General features: G+C 44.4%; 1 protein-coding gene across 5 annotated transcripts in view; it reads right to left on the reverse strand.

Annotated features, from left to right (window-relative positions):
• Positions 1 to 4,128: 4,128 nt before the first annotated feature.
• The window catches only part of CTIF (cap binding complex dependent translation initiation factor), a 147,016-nt gene continuing 128,808 nt past the window's right edge, over positions 4,129 to 22,336 (reverse strand). For all 5 annotated transcript variants that reach the window (XM_069963210.1, XM_069963212.1, XM_069963211.1 and 2 more), the window contains 3 exons: positions 10,325 to 10,480; positions 6,270 to 6,323; positions 4,129 to 5,232 (listed from right to left, as the gene is read on the reverse strand). In XM_069963210.1, the coding sequence (XP_069819311.1) occupies positions 5,017 to 5,232; positions 6,270 to 6,323; positions 10,325 to 10,480 (426 nt within the window). In that variant the 3' untranslated portion in view covers positions 4,129 to 5,016. The remainder of the gene's footprint in view (positions 5,233 to 6,269; positions 6,324 to 10,324; positions 10,481 to 22,336) is intronic.

Raw genomic sequence — 22,336 nt, forward strand, 5'->3', positions numbered from 1 at the left:
CCAAATGAATGTTTGACTGGAATCGCTCTAGAAACATGCTGATGGTTCTCCATGATGGACCCAGAACATGGTGTGATCCAATTACAATCAAAGTGCGCTGACAAGTTCTTATCCTACTCTATAACCTTCATCAAAGTAAGGTCTTGGTACTCTAATATTCATCATTTCCCCCTATGGTGCTCAGAAGTTGGAGGGTTGCTGGTAATCTCGGACGCTGTCTATAATAAACGCTATGGCAGGCACGGCTCAGCTACATGTGTTCTACATCAGCCACTTCTCATAAGCAAGCACGAATCCGAAAGATAAAATACTTCAGCCCTACAAGTATCCTTAAAAGTAAAAAAACACATTCCACGCACCGACACACAACGCTATTACTTAAAACATTAATGCACTGGCCAAGAATGCAAGACGTTCATCCTGATGCGCTTTGATGGGAGACTTGGGACGTCAAGCCAAATTTCCTTGTACTCCCTCTGACTGCAGGATGAGCAGAGAACAGGAAACTACCCTGCCTTTCCCCTCTCGTCTTTGGAATTTAACATTTAATAAGCACCAGGAATGATTTACTAAGTCGAGGGTCTGTAGAGAAAGTAAATAAGGAAATTGCCGAACAGTGACATCATTTCCTCCACTGACCTCCAGGAAGTGAAACCGTGACCTACTATTCTTCAGTGCCGATGCACCAGTGGACTCCTACTCCACGTGATGAACCAGAAAGAAGACTCTTCTAGGTCGGCAAGACTAAAAACAATCATGATATACAACATAAATGATCACTTGGTAACATTATGGAAGGCATTAAGGAATTGAGATGGACATTGATTCATATATATATATATATATATATATATATATATATATATATATATAGGCAATTTAGCTATGTTTTTTTTTCACGGCCACATTGTTGCCTTCGGCCCAATTAGCTACAAAGAGAAAAAATTCTCTTCCGTGTTGGAGTTGTTGGCACGTTTCTGGTCGTACACAGAGATGTCATTACTTGCCATCTTTGGGCCCTATTCCACCGGACGATTATCGTTTGCATAATCGTTAACGATTAACGATCTCAAACGACTGCTATTGCGAAAGACCTGAAAACATTCACTTATTTCCATGGAACGATAATCAATACTTATGATCGTAATTGTGATAGTTTTTTCTTCGCTATTTATTCGCTATTGCGTTCGTATCTACTGGGAACGACGTCTTATTCAATGCGAACGATTTGCAAACGTTTTGCGAACGAGCAACAATACAAATAGGTCCAGGTCATATAAAGCGATCAACGATTTCTCGTTTGATCGTTAATCGTTAACTGCATTTCAACCGAATGATTATCGTTTAGATTCGAACGATTTAATGATAATCTGAACGATAATCGTCCGGTGGAATAGGACCCTTTGGCCAAGACAAAGGAGCATTTGGTAAGGGCCAACATAGCTTGACATGGCCTCTCCCTCACAAGTATCCTGAAGGGAGATCGACCAGCCCAGATGGTTAAATTCACCAAAAGTATACATTTCATTTTGCTAATTTTCCCAAAAAGCATGATGGTCTCACATTTGAAGAACATGGTCATATATATGATTAGTATATATAATAGAAGTATTATACCACAACCAATGGTGATAACCAATTGGTGAGCGCCCAGATGGGTTGTCACCCCTTGGGCATAGATTCATACGTTTTGGCCAAAAACAAAGCATGTCTGTTTCTGTTGTTTTGAGGCCATATCGTTAATCCCGATTTCTGATAAAGCAGTCATACATGGATATGCTTTAGTTTGCTATCTTTGGCTGGGCACGTAACTCTACCAGTAAAGAATACTATAGCATATCCCATTAAAGACAACCACTTTGAGGACCATTAGGTGATGGCCAACATGGGTTGTCATTTCCTTTCCTCATATGGAAAGAATGGAGAAGAAGCCAGCCCAGATGATCATCAAGGAGATCTAGATGTTTAATTTAGAAGTTTCGACCTTGGTCATATATGTTTCTAATATAATCATGTTCAAAAGTACTGGCTGACAGTCAACTGGTGGTGGCCCAGATGGGTCGTCACTTCCTTTTTAGGCTTTTTTACATAACACCAAAGTAAAAAATTACCACTTTGGAACAGTACTGAGTGACATAGATGTATACATTTCGGCCAAGAATTTACTTGCCTACTTTTCACGATGTTGGGCTACAACTGGTCACACTAAGGCGTTTAAACCATCTGGTAACTACACAAAAAATATTTGTCTTTAAAAAAAAAGGATGTGCCATAATGGAATATTTGGCATTTAGCCAGTCATATATACGGAGAGGTTTCCGTTGCGGAGATCATATATCTTACTTAAGATCACCATACACACTAGTAAAAAGTTGTCTGATCCTAATGATTTTGATAGTACGGTCCGCTTCTTTAATGACCATCCCCCCATCCCCCAAGACTCTTTATTGATAAATATTAGGGAAAAGGAGGGTCAGGCATACTCGATTTAAACTGCCTAACCCCTTTGTTTTCCGGGAGGTAGGCCGCCAACCAGGGGTTTGGCACCTGGCTTACCTTCCCTCTTCTCATTCCCAGCACATAAGCTGTACAGTTTATAATCATCCCATCATAGGACAACTATTGATATTTACAATCCTACCTACATCGAACAGTTCTAAAACAACACAGAAAACAACACAAAGACCTAGACGAATGTACAGTACAAAATCAACGTTTAACACTGCTGCTCCTCCAGGTGGTTGATAGTTGTAAGTTTTGGGGAGCCAATGTCATGAATGTGGTTGCCACAGTCTCAAAAACTAGCCATACAATGGGTGATCCTAGCCTACAGTATAGGCAACAGATAATGGGATCATGACCAGTTTGGCTATACATTCTTGTGGGCAAATCAGACAGGACTCAAGGTTGGACCAATCCTTTTGAATCCAATTCTCAAAAAGTTAAGATGACTTCCAGTATGGACCAGTGTTGAGTGCTACTCATCTATGCACTGTATTCTCCATCTCTGCCCATTGGGACCATATGCAGTACACAAGTCACATGCAAACTATCGAATAGTGTGTGTGCCCCTCTTATAGTTCTCCTCCACCTGACATTTGCACTGCTTACAAACTATGGTATGCTACATAAAGTCTCTCACTGCATTATGTTCCTATAGAGTGGAATCATTCCTGGACACCAGGGCCTATCTTTAAGCCATAAATGTAAAATCAGCACATCCTGCACTCCAGTGAACTAGTGATCGAGTGCTTGATCAAAGTTGATCACTGGTCATGACGCATCTTTTGCTAATACTCCACCTAGCATGGTGTCAGCACAGCATTTTAGGTTCTACAACTCCTTTCTGCATTAAAACCCATTAACTACTTCGGCCCAAGGCCACTGCGCCTCCACCACAACCGTGACATCACACAATTAGGCGGATCAAACACTTTCATGATGTCACCCAGGAAAGAGTGGAGCTAAAAATTCAAAGATTCCCATAAAACGTAGTGCTTTCTAAGGTAGTCATCTTTAATAAAGTAATGTCACATAAATATGAATAAAAAAAGCCTCCACATGGCCAATGCGTAATACGCAACAAATAAGCAAATTGTTGGAAAAAATAAAACAGAAACAAGTGGACAAGATCTGCTCTGGATCCCGGGAGCGATCACTGGAGAACATATACGGTAGGTGTGAGAGTTACAGAACAGCGCCCCTTGAGTCAAGAAAGGTAATAGCATATAAACTTACCTATGGAAAACACAGGCTTAATAATTAAAATAATGCTCTAAATAAATAAAAATAAAAAATATGTGTCTGTTTAAAGGGGAGGTCTTCCTTCAAGGGATTTTATGACGCACGTTTTGAGACCGTTACGCTCAATGGGGATAATATGGCCATAAAATGACAGTCTGGGTGCATAATGACTCCAGGTGAGTGTTGCATGTACTCAAAGTGTATTTGATATTTTAAATCGTTTCAGGGTTCTTTGATCAAGGTCATGCATCCAAAGTCTGATCAGAAAGGTGCTACCCAAACCAATGCTGGCGAAATATGGTCAAAAAGAACAAAGGGGAGTCACGAGCACTGTACTGACTAAAGTTACAATAGGATTAATAACCCCATTCCCCCCCCCCCCCCCCCCCTTACGTGCTCTTCCGACTTGTCATAGACTGATCATGATGGATGATGCTGGTAACAAATCACAACAGAACCCGCTGTTAACCATTTCATGATGCTTTACTACATATTGCACTGCAATTTATTAGGGAATCCATTATGGTCCCTGGTAAAAGTTATACTCCAGAATAACTGGCTTGGTTAGTGTCTCCCCCAATCTACTGGATCCGTCCACTTGGACGGCATTAAAAAAACAAACGAGGATGGTAATTCGCAGGATTTTTTTTTCTCCCCATACCTCAACCTTTAAATGGAACAAAACCCTAAATTATTCGAAAGAGAACCATAGAGTGCAAATAAAAACTCAACCCGTGCAGTGTTTTAATACATAACCAAACCTCCCGACTCCCCCCAAGCTCCAAGCGGTGACAAAGAGGAGGTCAATAATCAATGTCAGCCCTGACCGTGCCCTCTTTGTTCTCCTGAGACATCTGCCCAGACCCACCTCCTGCCAGTTGGCCCGTAAAAGCCCTCAATATGCTGTGTAAACAATAGCAGCCAGTCGGCTTCCTACAATACACATCTCTACTGCGCCCACAGTGACAATGTCTTGGTGCGTGCGCCGCGGCTCGAACAATATGCTAATGTGACGACGGAGGAGATGGAGGTGTCGTTCTAGAGCAGGGTACTGGACTGAAAAAGAAGGCAGCTTCCCCCCTCCCTGTTCGCTGAATGAGTTCTTAAGCATGCTGTTTGATTTATTAACACGTGTTGTTCCTTCATTTATCTTCACAGAAAGGTTGGCGAGTCCAGTTGGTACATCCTGGGGTTTACGTCAGGGTGGCGAGACTTCCCCCCTACCCTAGGGATTGTGTCCTGTCGGCTGTTGCCCCCTCTTCTCCTCACATGTCAACCTGTAAGTTTCTGGATAGTCTTGTTGTAGTACTGGGTGATGCTTGGGGTCAGGGGGTTCCAGCTGTTGGCATGCAGCTCAATGACCTCTAGCAAGAGAGACCTGGTCAACATGGACTCGGTGGGACACAGCATCTTGTCCCGTGCGGCGGCCAGCAGCTCCGTCATCATCTCAGGCAGCTGTTCCTCCAGTAGACGTCCAGTGCTGTGCAGCTGTCAACAGAGCAGAGGTTACAAGTCGCATGTTAAATGGTCACCGTCTCAGACGCCTGTGTCTCCGGCTCAGCTGGTGCATGAATGCCAGACACAGACTGACTGGGGAGATGACTTGGGTGACAGACTGACATAGATAATTGCCCTAAGTGTTAGCGAGAGGTCAAGCCAGTGACAGAGTCTCAACCACAGGTGGACCGGGCTGTCACAGACTATCACATATCCTACGGCTACAAGACCTCGGTGTCATTCATAAGTCAATGTACAACTCAATGTGATTGCCAGGAAGCCGCTTTATCATTGTCTTTATTGTCTCGGTAGGATCTACGCTATACGGGCAATGCACGTCCAATGACCAAGACCAGCAGACTGTTTTCTGGAATATGATTAGAGTCTTCGGACAAGCCATATATTTTAGTCTATGAATATAGAGGACCCATACATTATGGTCCATGAATACGGACAACCCACAGATTATAGTCTATGAAGGAATACATTAGGTTCCATGAATATGGATGTCCCCTTGGTTAAAGTCTATGGAGGAACTATGCATTATGGTCTAAGTTTATGGCCAAACTATGTATTATAGTGTATGGATGCGGACGAACCATATATTATAGTGTATGGATATGGATGAAGTAGTCTATGGCTATGGACAAACCACGCAGTATAGTCTATGGTGGATCCATAAATTATAGTTAAAGGTTATAGGCAACCCATACAATACAATACAAGGATATGTATGAACCATGCATTATAGTCTATAGATATGGAGGAGCCATAAGTTATAGTCTATGCAGGAGCCATACGTTATAGTCTATGGATGTGAAGGAACCATACATCATAGCAGTGCTCCCCAACCGACAGCTACATAATGATGGAAGTTGTAATTTTGCAACAGCTGAAGAGCCACGGGTTGGGTAACACAACATTATAGTCTATGAAGGAACCATACATGACAATTTATGACATGTCATTGATGATGCTAATAATAGGAATAAAAATGCACAGGTGGAAAATGGTCCAAAAAGCCTCACCTCCATGGAACAACAGAGAACAGCATCCTCCTTAACGTCATAAGACTGTAACAGCTGCGGGGAGAAAGGAACAAACTGGTGAATACATAAAACTAAGGTGCACCTACTACCTCTGTGTCCTTATAGCTTTGTAATACTGGTGCACCTACTACCTCTGTGTCCTTATAGCTCTGTAATACTGGTGCACCTACTACCGCTGTGTCCTTATAGCTCTGTAATACTGGTGCACCTACTACCTCTGTGTCCTTATAGCTCTGTAATACTGGTGCACCTACTACATCAGTGTCCTTATACCTCTGTACTGGTGCACCTACTACATCAGTGTCCTTATAGCTCTGTAATACTGGTGCACCTACTACATCAGTGTCCTTATACCTCTGTACTGGTGCACCTACTACATCAGTGTCCTTATAGCTCTGTAATACTGGTGCACCTACTACATCAGTGTCCTTATAGCTCTGTAATACTGATGCACCTACTACCTCTGTGTCCTTATAGCACTGTAATACTGGTGCACCTACTACCTCTGTGTCGGTATAGCTACATTCAAGCCTACACCTGTGCGTAGTTAGACCAATTGCTCAACCACTGTTCATTTGGTTGCAATATGGAAATAAATGGGTGTCCATTGATTAAAACACATGACAGTGGTACCATAGGCCGCCCTTAGCAATAGCTCTCTAATCTGGCAGGAGGAGGGATCGGTTTGAACCCCATTACATTACGGAGTACATGGTGTTTTCTGCAGCAGGTAACTCGTGTGGCTGGTGCAATAAGCAGGTGGTGGATATCACTGATGTACGTGCTCCGGACAACACCCCGTTCCGGTGCCAGAAAAAAAGCAGGATGGAAAACTATGCCCCGGGTCAAGTGGAAGTAAAGGGTCTCCCTAAAAGAGTCCGCAACGTGCTGCCGAAGCCATGGTATCCAGGATCTGTGTTCCAAACTGTGACTAACAATTCTGCCGATGGTAAGGAGACACTGCACAAGCACCTGACTTATTTAGATCGATGGAAGGATGAAAGGGATCTGTGGAGTCCCGGCTCCAGGCACAGACAATGCCCCGGGCTGAGTTTCATTAACGTCAGTCTGTTATAAATACTATCTCACGAGCCTGGTGACAGACGCTGGGGCCGAGGAGATCAACTACATCAGCTACTGCCAACATACATGGTCCAACAATTACATATGTGTATGTGTATAAGTGAACCCACACAACGTTACACAAGCACATATCTGTCTAAGCTGTGTACATACATTACTTATCCTGTATTATACTCCAGAGCTGTTCTCACTATTCTGCTGGTGGGGTCACTGTGTACATACATTCTTTATCCTGTACTGATCCTGAGTTACATCCTGTATCATACTCCAGAGCTGCACTCACTATTCTGCTGGTGGGGTCACTGTGTACATACATCCCTTATCCTGTACTGATCCTGAGTTACATCCTGTATAATACTCCAGAGCTGCACTCACTATTCTGCTGGTGGGGTCACTGTGTACATACATTACATTCCTTATCCTTTACTGATGCTGAGTTACATCCTGTATTATACTCCAGAGCTGCACTCACTATTCTGCTGGTGGGGTCACTGTGTACATACCATACATTCCTTATCCTGTACTGATGCTGAGTTACATCCTGTATCATACTCCAGAGCTGCACTCACTATTCTGCTGTTGCAAAACTACAACTCCCATCATGCCTGGACAGCCAAAGTGAAGCTTTGGCTGTCTAGGCATGATGTGAATTGTAGTTTTGCAACAGCTTGAGGGCCGATGGTTCGCTATCTCTGCTTTAGAAGTTGAAGTGTGCCTAAACCCATACCCTAGTCCACATGGAGTCCTGGGGTTGGCAGTAATGACATTATATACTCTGCTTGCTGCACACATTACGCTGGGAGCCTCTATGGCAGATTACATGTTTAATCACTTTTCCAAATGTATTCCTGAAAGTCAGGCAAACGCTTAGCACTTGGGACCTCTCCAAGACCGGTCTGGTGTCTCCAGGGGAAGGAGGAGAGTGAGAGTGACTGATCTCCGCCAGGTCCCTAAGGACGTCTCTGTACAGAGTAGACTTCTTGCAAAAGGTCTTACCCTGGGGCGACGTCTATTTAAAGGGACATTAGATTCTGAAGTTATAGCTAGCTCTTAAGAATCAATAGGATATACACAATCCTATTGTGTAAAATTTACGAGAAACCACAGGGGTTGTCAATGTGTTCTGGTCACAGTAATAATGACAATAGCCTGAGCCATTGTACTGTATGGGGAACTGCTCAGTACACTAATCCGTTCCGTTGCACACTGCCCATATATACAGAATGTGAGAACAAGGCCTTAGAAGCTGTGATCCAGGGCACTGCAGCTTCCATCTATCCAAGTTATCAGGGTAACGCTGCTAATGAAAAGACAATGACTGCTGTGGTCACTCCAAACATTGGACTGGTGGGGGTTCCTGGGGTCAGTCCCCTGGTGATCTAATATTGATGGTGTAACCTGAAAATAGGCCATGCATTCTATAAGGCTTGAAAACTCCTTTAAGTTTCATCATGGCACACAAGACTTTGTTGCAAGAGAGAAAAAAAAGGGTCTGTTTGTCCAGGGGGAATGTCTGGAACTTACTTCTATGGACAAGATTGACGCCATATCTGGGAGATATTTTCTAATTTCACGCCATCAATTTAATAGGGTTTTTTTTTTACATTTCTTTCTTAAAGTTATATAACTTTATTGAAGATAGTGTAATTTTTTTTTTTTTAACATTGACTGGAAGCAGTAAGGTGAGACCCAACCCCTCTGCTGCGACTAATGGCTACCCTGAGAACTGCAGGGCTGCACAAGCCTTGGTCCTGGCACAGAAACATAATACTAGTGCTGCTGCATGCCGATACTGTGCCTCCCCTGATGTCTATATAATACATGTTACAAATAGAATAGCCATTACACTGGAGGAGCTGTCTGTGTCATTAGTGCTGCAGCCTCCCCTGATATCTACATAATAAATGTTACCATTAGAATAGCCATTACACTGGGGGAGCTGTCTGTGTAACTAGTGCTCCAGCTTCCCCTGATGGCTATATAATACATGTTACCATTAGAATAGACATTACACTGGGGGAGCTGTCTGTGTAACTAGTGCTGCAGCTTCCCCTGATGGCTATATAATACATGTTACTATCAGAGGAGACATTACACTAAGGGGAGCTGTGTGGCAGTAGTGCTGCAGTCATGGCACAGTGTGGCAGAGTGATCGGGGATAACTGTCAATCAACGCTTGCTCTGCCACACTGTGCCACGACTGCAGCGCTACTAACACAGAAAGCTTCCCCAATCTGTATTAGCATAGAAATCAGGGAAGGACCTATCAGGATGCAGCAGCACGAGCCATATGAAACTGTGCCAGAACCAGGGCTTGTGCAGACCTGCAGTTTCCGACACAGCCACTGGTGGCAACAAAGGGGTTGAGTCATACATTATGGTTGCCAATAGAGATGAGCGAATATACAGTAAAGACGAAGCGAAGCGCTTCGTCCCTATCTGTACTCTGCTCATCGGGCTGTGGCACTTTGAAGTGTGCTCCGCTCCGTGCCACTCCTTCCCAGGTGCTGGAAAAAAGATGGATCCCGTCCTGGGAAACTGGGAAAAGATTCCCAGGACGGGATCCATCTTTTCCCAGCACCTGGGAAGGAGCGACACGCAGCAGCCTGATAAGCATAATACAGATAGGGGCGAAACGCTTTGCTTCGTCCTTACTGTATATACACTCATCTCTAGCTGCCAGTCAATATATTATTGTTAAATAAAATTCAATTAAAATTCTATTTTTTTTTTATTCACTGGAATAACCCTTAAAGACATCTGTCTCCTGAGTATTATCCTGAAGTTAACTTTATATTTATAATGCTGCATGTAGCTAAATTGGCCGTCGCACAAAGCTATATGGGCTTTGTATTGTACTTGGCAGAGTAAGCCTTGGCTAGCAGGGCCCTGATTCAAAGTGTGTAATGTCTGATGAAGTTACATCCACTTGTCAGGACGGTGGTCATTACCTCCCTAAGGCAGGTATAGATAGGACACACAAGGACCCGGAAAGGCTCTCCCGCGTTACTTCTCATGGTGCCGAAAACCTCGCAGAGGAAGGTGATGAAACCCAACCAGCTCTCCACATCGGACTTGTGCAGGTCTTCTCGTACAGAGAAATCTTTCTGCAAAACACAAAATGTCATAACAAGTTAACCACAAGAGCCGGGGGAACGAGACAACGAAAGAGGAAGCGCAACGTGTGATCAAACAGCAAACTAACAGGAACCTGTTACAGACGGGAGCTTTACTTCTGAAATACAAGAGGAAACCAGTAAACCCCAAGTGCGGTCATTGCAGACTGGTACAACGGAATGACGGCTTGTCCTCTGCCCACACCTATTGCTTCACTTACATACAGCTGCAGATAGTCAACGGGTTCCTCAATTTCAAGATCGTTGAATATACGCTATTATTATATGTACAATCTGAGGGCTGCACTGACAGATGTGGGTATGTTAGGCTGTGTTCACATCACTGTTTTACCATGTATGACTGGTGTATGTTGGTGAATTCCAGTATCAGAAAATTATATTAAAATAAAACTATCACCCTCAAGTTATATTACTTACTAATATGGTGTTATCACTAACTAATCTGGCTTTGGCAAATTTTTGCTTGTATTAGGGTGGTATTACACGGGCCGAGCAGGGCCCGATAATACCTGTAAACGAGCAGCGATCTGCTAGATCGTTGCTCGTTTACTGGGCCTATTACACGGCCCGATAATCGTTTGACAAGAGCTGCAAGGACATCGTTACCGATGTCCTTGCAGCCCTTGCTAAACTGGCATACATTACCCATCCACGTTCCAGGGCTGCTCCTGCGTCCTCTTCTCCCGGGGGTCCCGCGCGCTCTCTAGCGTCACAGCAGCCTGTCAGCTGGTAGGCCGCTCAGCCAATCACAGGCCGGGACCGCCGCGGCCTGTGATTGGCTGAGCGGCCTATCAGCTGACAGGCCTCTGTGACGCTAGAGCGCGCGCGGGACGCAGGGAGAAGCGGACGGCAGGAGCAGCCCTGGAACGTGGATGGGTAATGTATATCGTTAGTCGCCGGCCACGCACCGCTATTACACGCAGCGGTGCGCGGTCGGCGCCCGACGAAAATAGGTTCTAAACTTTATCAACGATCAGCCGATGATCGTTGTCATCGGCTGATCGTTGCATTTATTACACGGAGCGATAATCGGCCGAATCGGGCCAATTCGGCCGATTATCGTTCCGTGTAATACCACCCTAAGGGCCCTATTCCACTGGACGATTATCGTTTGCATATCATTAACGATTAACGATCGCAAACGACCACTATTGCGAAAGACCTGAAAACGTTCACTCATTTCCATTGAACGATAATCGTTACTTATGATCGTAATTGCGATCGTTTTTTCTTCGCTATTTATTGCCTATTGCATTCGTATCTATTGCGAACGACCGAACGATGTCTTATTCAACGCGAACGATTTGCGAACGAGCAACGATAAAAATAGGTCCAGGTCTTATAAAGCGATCAACGATTTCTCGTTCGGTCGTTAATCGTTAACTGCATTTCAACCGAACGATTATCGTTTAGATTCGAACGATTTAACGATAATCTGAACGATAATCGTCCAGTGGAATAGGGCCCTTACTCTTGACAAGAAGTTGTGTAGTCCTTTAATTTTCAGTGTGGTGTTGTCTCAGCAGATCCCTGGCTCTTCCCTCCCTGTCAAAACAACTCCTGAATTATCCCCTGCCATCTCAGGAAGCTTGGATGGCTCTTGACTTTGACACAAAACCACACCCTCTGAGTGATGTCACCACCTCTGACCACATCAACATCTAATATCTATCTCCACACACATACATCTTTATTGGGATATTTAAAAAAGAATGAAGGCACAGGCAGAGGAGCAGACAGGGTGTGAATACAGCAGTGCTGCTGTGAAGTACTGTACTGCTGAGCATCTCCTCAACCAGGCAGCGGTATTCATGATATGGTAGGGGAGAGGAATATAGACTTACAAAACAATGAATTTTGTGGATTCAGAACTGGGACAAAGAGGTACCCCCTAAGGATTAAGAATAATGGAAGTGCCTGTCTTTGATCTTCGCCAAATGCCAGCTTAAGGTGACTGCTGAATGCCCTGGACACTCGGGCACCACTACGACAACCAGTGGCTCTCCAGCTGTTGCAAAATGAGAATTCCTATCATGTCCTGACAGCATGAAGCCGCATCACGTGGGATCCCTGTACCTGGATTCTCACCAATGACGACTTCTTGACATGACTGGGTAGCGTACAGTATACAGGGGAACTGCAGGTGGAGTCACCATCTGATTTGAGACCATTATAGGTTTTGTCATACAAAACTCATTGCTTATCTTGGAGGTATCTTCTAGTCTGCCCTCCACCTCCTTATCGTCCCCATCTCCTTACAGAACAGGAACGTCGGCTATCTTATCATTTCACTTACATCAGGGAAGTTGCCAAAAATACATTCGGGAAGAAAAGCTTTAAGTGGCGTTATCAAAACTTGTCAGAGAAAAAAAAATCATCTATCAAGAGCTGCCACATCGCATAGGATTCATAACCAGAAGTGATTCTTAGACGTCTTTAAGAAAGTCCCCAAATAGCCAAATAAATGGCAGTGATCCACCATCAGACCTGACTGTACAATCTGTGCTGTGTACATACATACTTTACTGATCCTGAGTTACATCCTGTATTATACTCCAGAGCTGCACTCACTATTCTGCTGGTGGGGTCACTGTGTACATATATTACATTACTGACCCTGTACTGATCCTGAGTTACATCCTGTATTATACTCCAGAGCTGCACTCACTATTCTGCTGGTGGGGTCACTGTGTACATACATTACATTACTTATCCTGTACTGATCCTGAGTTACATCCTGTATTATACCCCAGAGCTGCACTCACTATTCTGCTGGTGGGGTCACTGTGTACATATATTACATTACTTATCTTGTACTGATCCTGAGTTACATCCTGTATTATACCCCAGAGCTGCACTCACTATTCTGCTGGTGAGATCGCTACATACAAATACACTATGTTATTCCCATTATCCGCCCATTTGCCTACTAGGCTCAATATACTGGGACACCCTCGTACACTGATGTAACTGTCTCCTCTCGCAGACATTCTAGGTCCCTTCTGTCACTCCTGTACACTAATACAGCTCTGTATACAGTATTATTTCTTACATATTCAGGATGTAATACTAATACAATGGAGTAAGTTTTGTTCATGAGCTTTTCCAGCCTTCTCTCCTCCCTCCTGGTTACCTTGCGGACTGAGCACATGTGGAGGACGAGACACAGACGTGTGCGGGGAGATGCTGAGCATATGTCAGGCAGAAGCTCGTAGGTAATTATCAGCTTTTCAACAAGTCGCTGGGACAGATTTATAACCCGACAATTTGGTCAGCCGGCTGAGAGAGCCTGTACAGAGCCACCACCGCCACCGCTCACCCTACAGCGGCCGACCTGTCCCCAGATCAACACCTCACCAATCAAATGCCTGAAATAGCTCAGCTTTCTGATGTTTGAGCAGTCGGGACTAAAAACATTGGTAAAAATAGGCGTAACTCGAGCATGCTTAAAGTGTCACTGTCGTTTTGTTTTGTTTTTGCAGAAATCAATAGTCCAGGTGATTTTATGAAACGTTGTAATTGGGTTTATTAGGCAAATATGCCATCATCTGCATTCAAAAAGCCTTTCCCCAGGTCCCCCCTCCCTCCTCTCTCTCATTCACTGCTCATTATCAGGAAATCACGGCTCTTTTACATGAGTGGAGCCCTGTGTAACCTATGGAGAGGGGAGGAGGGAGATTAGTCGCCAGCAGAGAACAAAGCATTACACAGTGGGATCTGTGTGAAAGCCGGTATTCAGAGCTCAGTGCTGACTTCAGAGGAGATAGCCCGGTGATGTAGCTTTAAATTAACTCTTTGTTGGTTGTCCTGTTTTGGTGCCTCATCTCCCTCTACCCCTCCCCTCTCCATAGAGAACCATGAAGACAGGGGGGAGAGCTTCAAACTGTTTTTTGATAAAAATGCTTTTTTCGGCTAATAAACCCAATTACAAAGTTTCTTAAAATCGTCTGTACTATTGATATTTGCAAAAAAAAAAAAAATATTAATAATTTTTAAAATGACAGTGACACTTTAAATCTGCTCATTCGGCATTTGAATACTGGTAGCTGAAGTTGGATGCAGCCCTAGGGAGTCTTGGAAAACATGGATAAGATGGAACATTAGGCTACCCTATTATGGCGATCAGCAATGGTGACTGCACAGGTGAAATGTAGTACTATAGATTGTCTATGGTATACGTGAAGTGCTGTAATATACGGTAAAGCCAAGGCATCCCCAAACGGGGAACTGTAATCTATAACACTCATATGACCCAATTGTTATGTTCTCTGAAGATAGTGAAGAGTCATTACCTTCCTCTTTAATGGCACATCTGGAGAAGTCTAGAGAAGCACCAGATGTCCCCAGTAGATCTGCATTATCCTAGGTTATGTGTCATTGTAGCAGGTGCTGTATGCCTACTGTCTTCCTTACAGACGTCTCCTGTGGTATCAGCAATAGATCCTGTGCGGTGAGAGGTGCGGAGTGAGGTGCGGATGGGACTTGTTTCTCCAGCACATCCCACTGAGGATCAATCAGTTTGAGATCTGGGGAATTTGAGAGGATGAGTCACCACCTTGAACTCTTTGTCATGTTCTTCATTTCTGAACGATGTATGCAGTGTGGCCTCCAGGGCATTATCCGCTGCCATGAAGTGGTTAGGTAGGTAGTCGGTGTCACAGTAACATCCATATGATGCCAGGACATAAGGTCTCCAGCAAAACATTACTCATCACACTGCCCCCGCCATCTTGTCTTCTTCCCATAATGCAACCTGGTGCCATTTCTTTCCCATAATGCATCCTGGTGCCATTTCTTTACCAGGTGTGTGACCCGGCCGTCCTCATGATGTAACGTGATCTATCAGACCAGGCACCTTCTTCCATTTCCCCATACTTCATGTCTGATGTCCATGTGCCCTTGTAGACTCTGACCAGTATGCAGGTACCCAGCAAGCTCCATTGTCTTGTGTGATCTGTCTCCTTACTATCATTGCCAACAGGAATAATCTGCTCTACAGCAGCTCTTCTATGGGATCTGACCATTGGGCTAGTCTTCTCTCCATCCACATCAACTTGGGAGACTTACGTTCCCCTTACACTGTTGTCAGTTACTAGGTTCTCCTTCATCAGATCACTTTTGGTATTAACCCCTGTATACTGGAGACACACCACAAGAATGGCCATTCTGGTGATCCTTGACCCAGTCAACACCCTTTGCCCCGTGACATAAGAAAAACAGGCAAATGTAAAGATCTGAGGAGCTATCTCCAACATCAACTTCAAAACTTGTCACCAGATTAACCATATTGGTCATTGGTTTGGATGTTACGACTGCTTGGTGTACACCTCGGTGCTCCTCTGACATCCCGTATATAAGACAACGCTGAAGAGGGAACAGAAGGACGGTGTTCTATGTGCTACTAGGCGCCATTAGGAGATTTTTGTTAGATATATTAAGGAAGACACCAGTTTAACGGTATGTTAAGGCTTATTAGGGCCTCTCTAATCCCATATCTATGTCCAGGTGGTCTCGTGTTAAATTTACTAAAGGAACAACCCTCAAAGCTAGAGGTTGTACGTCAATAGGAAGGAGCTCGTAGACTCCTCATTTTAGTTGCTTTCGAAGGGTTAATAAGAGTGCTCATTCCGCACGCTTTCCGTGTTCTTCGCGGCTCCTATTCCAGACACCGGTGTAATAACTTCAAATATTTACATGTCATTCGTCCTGTGAACCAGCGCAGTGTGCTCCCGGCGTGGCCATCTGGCGTACATGTGAAGCAGGTTGGCTCTGATTGGATTACTTTGCTGTTACTTTACACCTCAATCTGCAATGTTTAAATGGCTGTCATTAATGGTATTAAACACGGCAACTGCAGGAGCCCGGCCGAGGAAGTCATGGCTTCCCATTGGTTTAAGGTGATGTACAGAGCGGCAATGAGGTCACGTCTTCCGATGTCACCATCACGTCATGTGGAATACATTTATTTAGGCTACAGAAACACTCCAGAGGTGTCCAATCCTTTAGATGTAAGCACCAGGCATTGGTAAGCCAGGGCTGTCCATGATTTTATTCTCTACATAGAACAATAAACTACTTAGCCTGTAGTGATTGTGTGTGCCATGATCTCATGTGTGAGGTCCGGAATCACCTGAATGGACTGTGGGACATAAGAAGTTTATTTTTACAGTATTATGCTACACTGAAACATATAATTCAGAGTGTGTCATTAATCATGTATTGGCTTTGTCTTTTTAATTTTCTGTCATCCTCACTTGCAGTCCCACCATATGGCCTGCGGGTGTGCTATTAAATACTAGAGTCAGTGACTTGGTACCAGATAAGATTCTGTGGTAGCCTGGAATCAGGTAAGGCTCACATTAGAAGCCTGGTACTAGATAGTAGTGGCTAGATACCAGATAAACATGTTAAATGATAGTCTGGTATAAAATAAGTTTCTCAGTGGTAGTTTGGAACCACATAATGCTATTAATGTTAGTCTTATTCCAGACAATACCCTCAATGGTAGCCATGTCCTAGATAAGACACTCAATACTAGATAAGACTCTCAATGGGAGAAGTCTGATACCAGACAAGACTTTCAATGGTAGCCTGCTACCAAATAAGGCTCACATTGGGGCAATTATTACTATGGGGCACAGTAGGTTAATGGGCCATTATTATTATGGGGGCACAGCAGGGCTGGGTGCATTGTGACTATGGGGGTAAAGCAGGGCAGGGTCTATTATAACTATTGGGGCACAGCAGGGCAGGAGGCATTGTCACTATTGGGGCACAGCAGGTCAGGATGCATTATCACTATTGGGGCACAGCAGGGCAGGGAGTATTATTACTATGGGGCACAGCAGGGCAGGGGGTATTATTACTATGGGGGCACAACAGAGGAAGGGGCATTATCACTATTGATGCACAGCAGGGCAGAAGGCATTATCACTATTGGGCCACAGCAGGGCAGGATGCATTATCCCTATGGGGCACAGGAGGGCAGGGGTATTATTACTATGGGGCCACAGCAGGGCAGGGGGGCTTTATCAGTATGGGGAAAAAGCAGGGCAAGAGTCAATACTACAATGTGGGGGCACAGCAGGGGACACTATTAATATATAGGAACACAGCAGGAGGCAGTATTATTATTATTATATGTTATTAGATGTTTGTCTGGCAGGTTTAGAAAAAAAAAATTAGCTGCAAGAAATCATCATGGTGGTCTAGGCCGGATGGAGAGGAAAGGAAACGTCTTCGATCAAAAAATACTCCACTGGCAAGACACTGAATTACTTTTTTTTGTATTTTGTAGAACAGTGTTTGGTAGGGGTGCCATGAGGTAAATTTTATTCTAAGGGGTGCTCCAAGGTGGAAAAGGTTGGGAAACACTAAGTGTGCATGGGGCCGTTCTGAACCACCACCGACAGATTACGTAGATGGTGATAGGGGTTGGGCGTGATTGAAAATCACGGCTGAACATTTGTTTAGAAAGAGATAAGCCACACTAGAGCACTCTCACTGCGGCTTACAGAAGCAACACAGGAGCGCTTGGCCGTGTGGAGCGCTCATGTGTATAGGAAAGGGGGGCAGTGAGTGGGTACTTGTACCAAGTAAAGCTCAGGGATGTAGGCTGATACCAGACAATACTCTCAATGGTAGCATGGTATCAGATAATCTTTTAACGGTAATTTTATGCTAGATAAAAAGGTCCCCATACACCTTATACCGAGCAAGCAACAGATACAGCCAAAGGCTGGGTTCACACTACGTATATTTCAGTCAGTATTGTGGTCCTCATATTGCAACCAAAACCAGGAGTGGATTGAAAACACAGAAAGGCTCTGTTCACACAATGTTGAAATTGAGTGGATGGCCGCCATTTAATGGCAAATATTTGCTGTTATTTTAAAACAACGGCTGTTATATTGAAATAATGGAAGTTATTTACTGTTATATGGCGGCCATCCACTCAATTTCAACATTGTGTGAACAGAGCCTTTCTGTGTTTTTAATCCACTCCTGGTTTTGGTTGCAATCTGAGGACCACAATACTGACTAAAATATACGTAGTGTGAACACAGCCAAAGAAAGTATGTATGGAAGGTGTATGGAGCTCTCCTAAACAGCCGCCACCAGATGATGTCGGTGGAGATAGGGGTTGGGCGTGATGGAAAAATCACTGCCTGACCCCTGTGTTCTGGGAGAGAGAAGCTGCAGTCAGAGCACTCTAGCTGCAGCTTAACTCTCCCCTCCCATAGAGAATACAGGAATGCTCGGCCGTGCCGGATGTTACTGTATGTGGGGGTGGCAGGGATAACTGACAGCTGTCAGTAATTGAAGGTGTATGGCCACACTCAAGAGTAGTAGGGCATGACACAGGACTCTTAATGGTAAACGGGAACCACACAGCACTCTCAATAGTAACTGGGCATCACACAGGACTCTCAATGGTAAACGGGAACCACACAGCACTCTCAATAGTAACTGGGCATCACACAGGACTCTCAATGGTAAACGGGAACCACACAGCACTCTCAATGGTAACTGGGCATCAGAGAGGACTCTCAATGGTATTTGAGCACTAGGCCACTAGACAGGACTGTAAGTAGTATGGCGATGATATCTGTGAAACCATGAGTGTAGAAAGTCTTTATGGACCCTCTGGCTTTGAGCATATTGTGTGTCTGCTCCCGGTTCCTGGTTCAATTGAATAAAAATCCAGGTGCCAGGCTGGAGGGAGAAGAAAAGATGTCATCTGACAGAGATTGTGACATTATCTACTGATTCTCACAGGAAAACGATCACAAGTTAGGATTTTGTTTTCTTAAGACTTGCCCTGTAAGTGCAGGAACTTAGTCATACGGTCTATGTAAGGATGGGGCTGATGAGATCTGGTCATTTCCAACCAACCCAAGATGTCACAGCAGTCTTATGCTACCTTAAAGGGTTAAAGGGGGGGGGGACCTACAACATAAATTGTCATTTCACTTTAAGATCCACTTTGCCGCTATTGTAGCCTCCGTCAGATGTTCTTTAACTCCTGATGTAAAAAGCTCAATGCTCTGTGAGTATACATAGTTAGTCCTGCTCTTAGTGCTCGGTGTGCTCCAGACTAATACAACATACACAGCTGGTCCTTCTCTCAATGCTCTGTGTGCTCCAGACTAATACAACTTCCACAGCTGGTCCTTCTCTCAATGCTCTGTGTGCTCCAGACTAATACAACGTCCACAGCTGGTCCTTCTCTCAATGCTCTGTGTGCTCCAGACTAATACAACGTCCACAGCTGGTCCTTCTCTCAATGCTCTGTGTGCTCCAGACTAATACAACTTCCACAGCTGGTCCTTCTCTCAATGCTCTGTGTGCTCCAGACTAATACAACGTCCACAGCTGGTCCTTCTCTCAATGCTCTGTGGGCTCCAGACTGATACACTGTGCATTTAGTCCTGTTCTCAGTTGAGAAAGGGGTTCAATTGCATCCAGTCTACACGAATCTCTGCAAGTTAAAGGGGTTGTCCAGCGAAAATCTTTTTCTTTCAAATCAACTAGTGTCAGAAAGTTATATAGATTTGTCATCTACTTCTATTAAAAAAAAAATCTCAAATCTTCCTATACTTATTAGCTGCTGTATGACCAGCAGGAAGTGCTGTTTTATTTTCAGTCTGACACAGTGCTCTCTGCTGACATCTCTGGCCAAGACAGGAACTCTCTAGAGATTTCTATTGTAATCCCCATAGAAAACTTCTCCTGCTCTGGACAGTTCTAGCAGAGAGCTCTGTGTCAGACTGAAAATAAAACAACATTTCCTGCAGGACATACAGAAGCTAATAAGTATAGGAAGACTTGAGATTTTTTAATAGAAGTAAATTACAGATCTATATAACTTTCTGACACCAGTTGATTTGAAAGACAAAGATTTTCGCTGGACAGCCCCTTTAAAGAGCCTGGACTCGAGCTGCTGCTAACTCATTCAGCTCACAGAGCATTGCCTAGACTGGTTTCAGGTAGTAATGCATCATCCACGTTCCTATATTGTTGCATACCTAGGCTGATTTACAGTCCGGAAACTAGGAAAGCTTTCATAGTAACATATCTCGAAATAAAACAAGCTGGAGAGGAGACCTTCAAGGGGGGAGATTTATCAAACATGGTGTAAAGTGAAATTGGCTCAGTTGCCCCTAGCAACCAATCAGATTCCACCTTTCATTTTCCAAAGAGTCTGTGAGGAATGAAAGGTGGAATCTGATTGGTTGCTAGGGGCAACTGAGACAGTTTTACTTTACACCATGTTTGATAAATCTCCCCCCTTTAGTAAATTTTTTTGCTTAAAGGGAAAGACTCCATACACGTCTATTGTTTCTGAAGTTATTTGTCAGATGATTTGGGGCTTGTTTAATGTCTTCGTACTATATCTGTAAATACAAATAAGTGCAGGAAAGTGCTTAAGACGCGGCTGATAAGAGGTTTAACAGCCGGGCATTAAGTAACTGCGGCCTGCCAAAAGTGAGCGAGCCTTAATGTGGAAACTTTGCTGAGGAGAGTGTAAGGCGACAGAGAGCAGCCGCTGGAGATAGCGCAGGAGACGCTTATAAGCTGCAGGCTGGAAGAAGTGGAAATCACTTGATAATGAAGTGAAGGGAGGAAAGAAATGGTGTGCGATCCCAGATAACATTCCTGAGGAACCGGCAGCAGCGTGATAGGGCTGGAGAGGGGCAAGGAATGCAGGCGGTGGAGGAGGAGGATGATAACTGGCGCTGGCCGTGCTCTGTGAGAGGAGGGGGGGGGGGGGGCGCTTACCAGATCCAAAAAAGTGTGAGCAATGGTGTATATACTCTAAAAGCATCCCCCATAGAAGTTAAGGGGATCCTTGGTCTAGACCAGGGATGGGGAACCACCAGCCTTTCAGCAGTTGTAAAACTACAATTCCCATCATGCCTAGATAGCCAAAACAAAGCAGTGGCTGTCCAGGCATGATGGGGATTGTAGTTTTGCAACAGCTGGAGGGCCGAAGGTTCCCGATTCCTGGTCTAGATGGTACAACCGTGATTAGTCTAGTCCCAAATTCTCATGGCTGAATCCACAAGATTTAAAGGGGGTTATCAAGAACAAAAACATGGCCACTTTCTTCCAGTGACAGCACCACTTTTGTCTGCAGTTTGGGTGCAGGTTTTGTAACTCAGTTCCATTGAAGTGAATGGAGCTTAATTGCAAACCACACCTGACCTGAAGACAAGAGCGGTGCGGTGTCTGGAAGAAAGTGACCGTGTGTAATAGGGGTGAGGACCAAGCACATGGTCCTAGCTACTAGACAGGGCAGCCAGCCCATCAAACTTAACTTTAGGCCACATGCAGACTGCGTAAGAGACCAGGTCACAGAACGGCCGATCTCTGAAAAGATCAACCCGGCCGGTACAGCAGTACCAGCGGGATGATCTTTGCAGCCACAGAGTTCTGATGCGGGCGCATCCGTGTGCGCCGGCATCAGAACTCCTCACAGCACACTATGATGTGTGTGGCCAAAGCTCTTCGCTCTAGTGTGCACTGACAGGATTTTCTGCGGCCGCTATTCAATGAATAGCGGCCGCAGAAAACGGACATGTCAGTTGTTTGTGGCGCCACTAGGGATCCTGGCCGGAGCGTATACTATGTGTATACGCTCCGGCCGGGATCCTATAGACAGCAAGGTAACGTATATTTTCGTAATAATCATTGTAGAACGGCCGCGGTTTTACAAAAATATACATTGTGTGAACATAGCCTTATTATGTATGCATAACTCCATTTTTTTTATGGTTCTGCATAAAAAATTTTCAAATTTTTTCTCAAGTTTCGGATTTACAG

This window comes from Dendropsophus ebraccatus, chromosome 3 (genome assembly GCF_027789765.1).
Source record: "Dendropsophus ebraccatus isolate aDenEbr1 chromosome 3, aDenEbr1.pat, whole genome shotgun sequence".
Classification (NCBI taxonomy): Eukaryota; Metazoa; Chordata; class Amphibia; order Anura; family Hylidae; genus Dendropsophus; species Dendropsophus ebraccatus.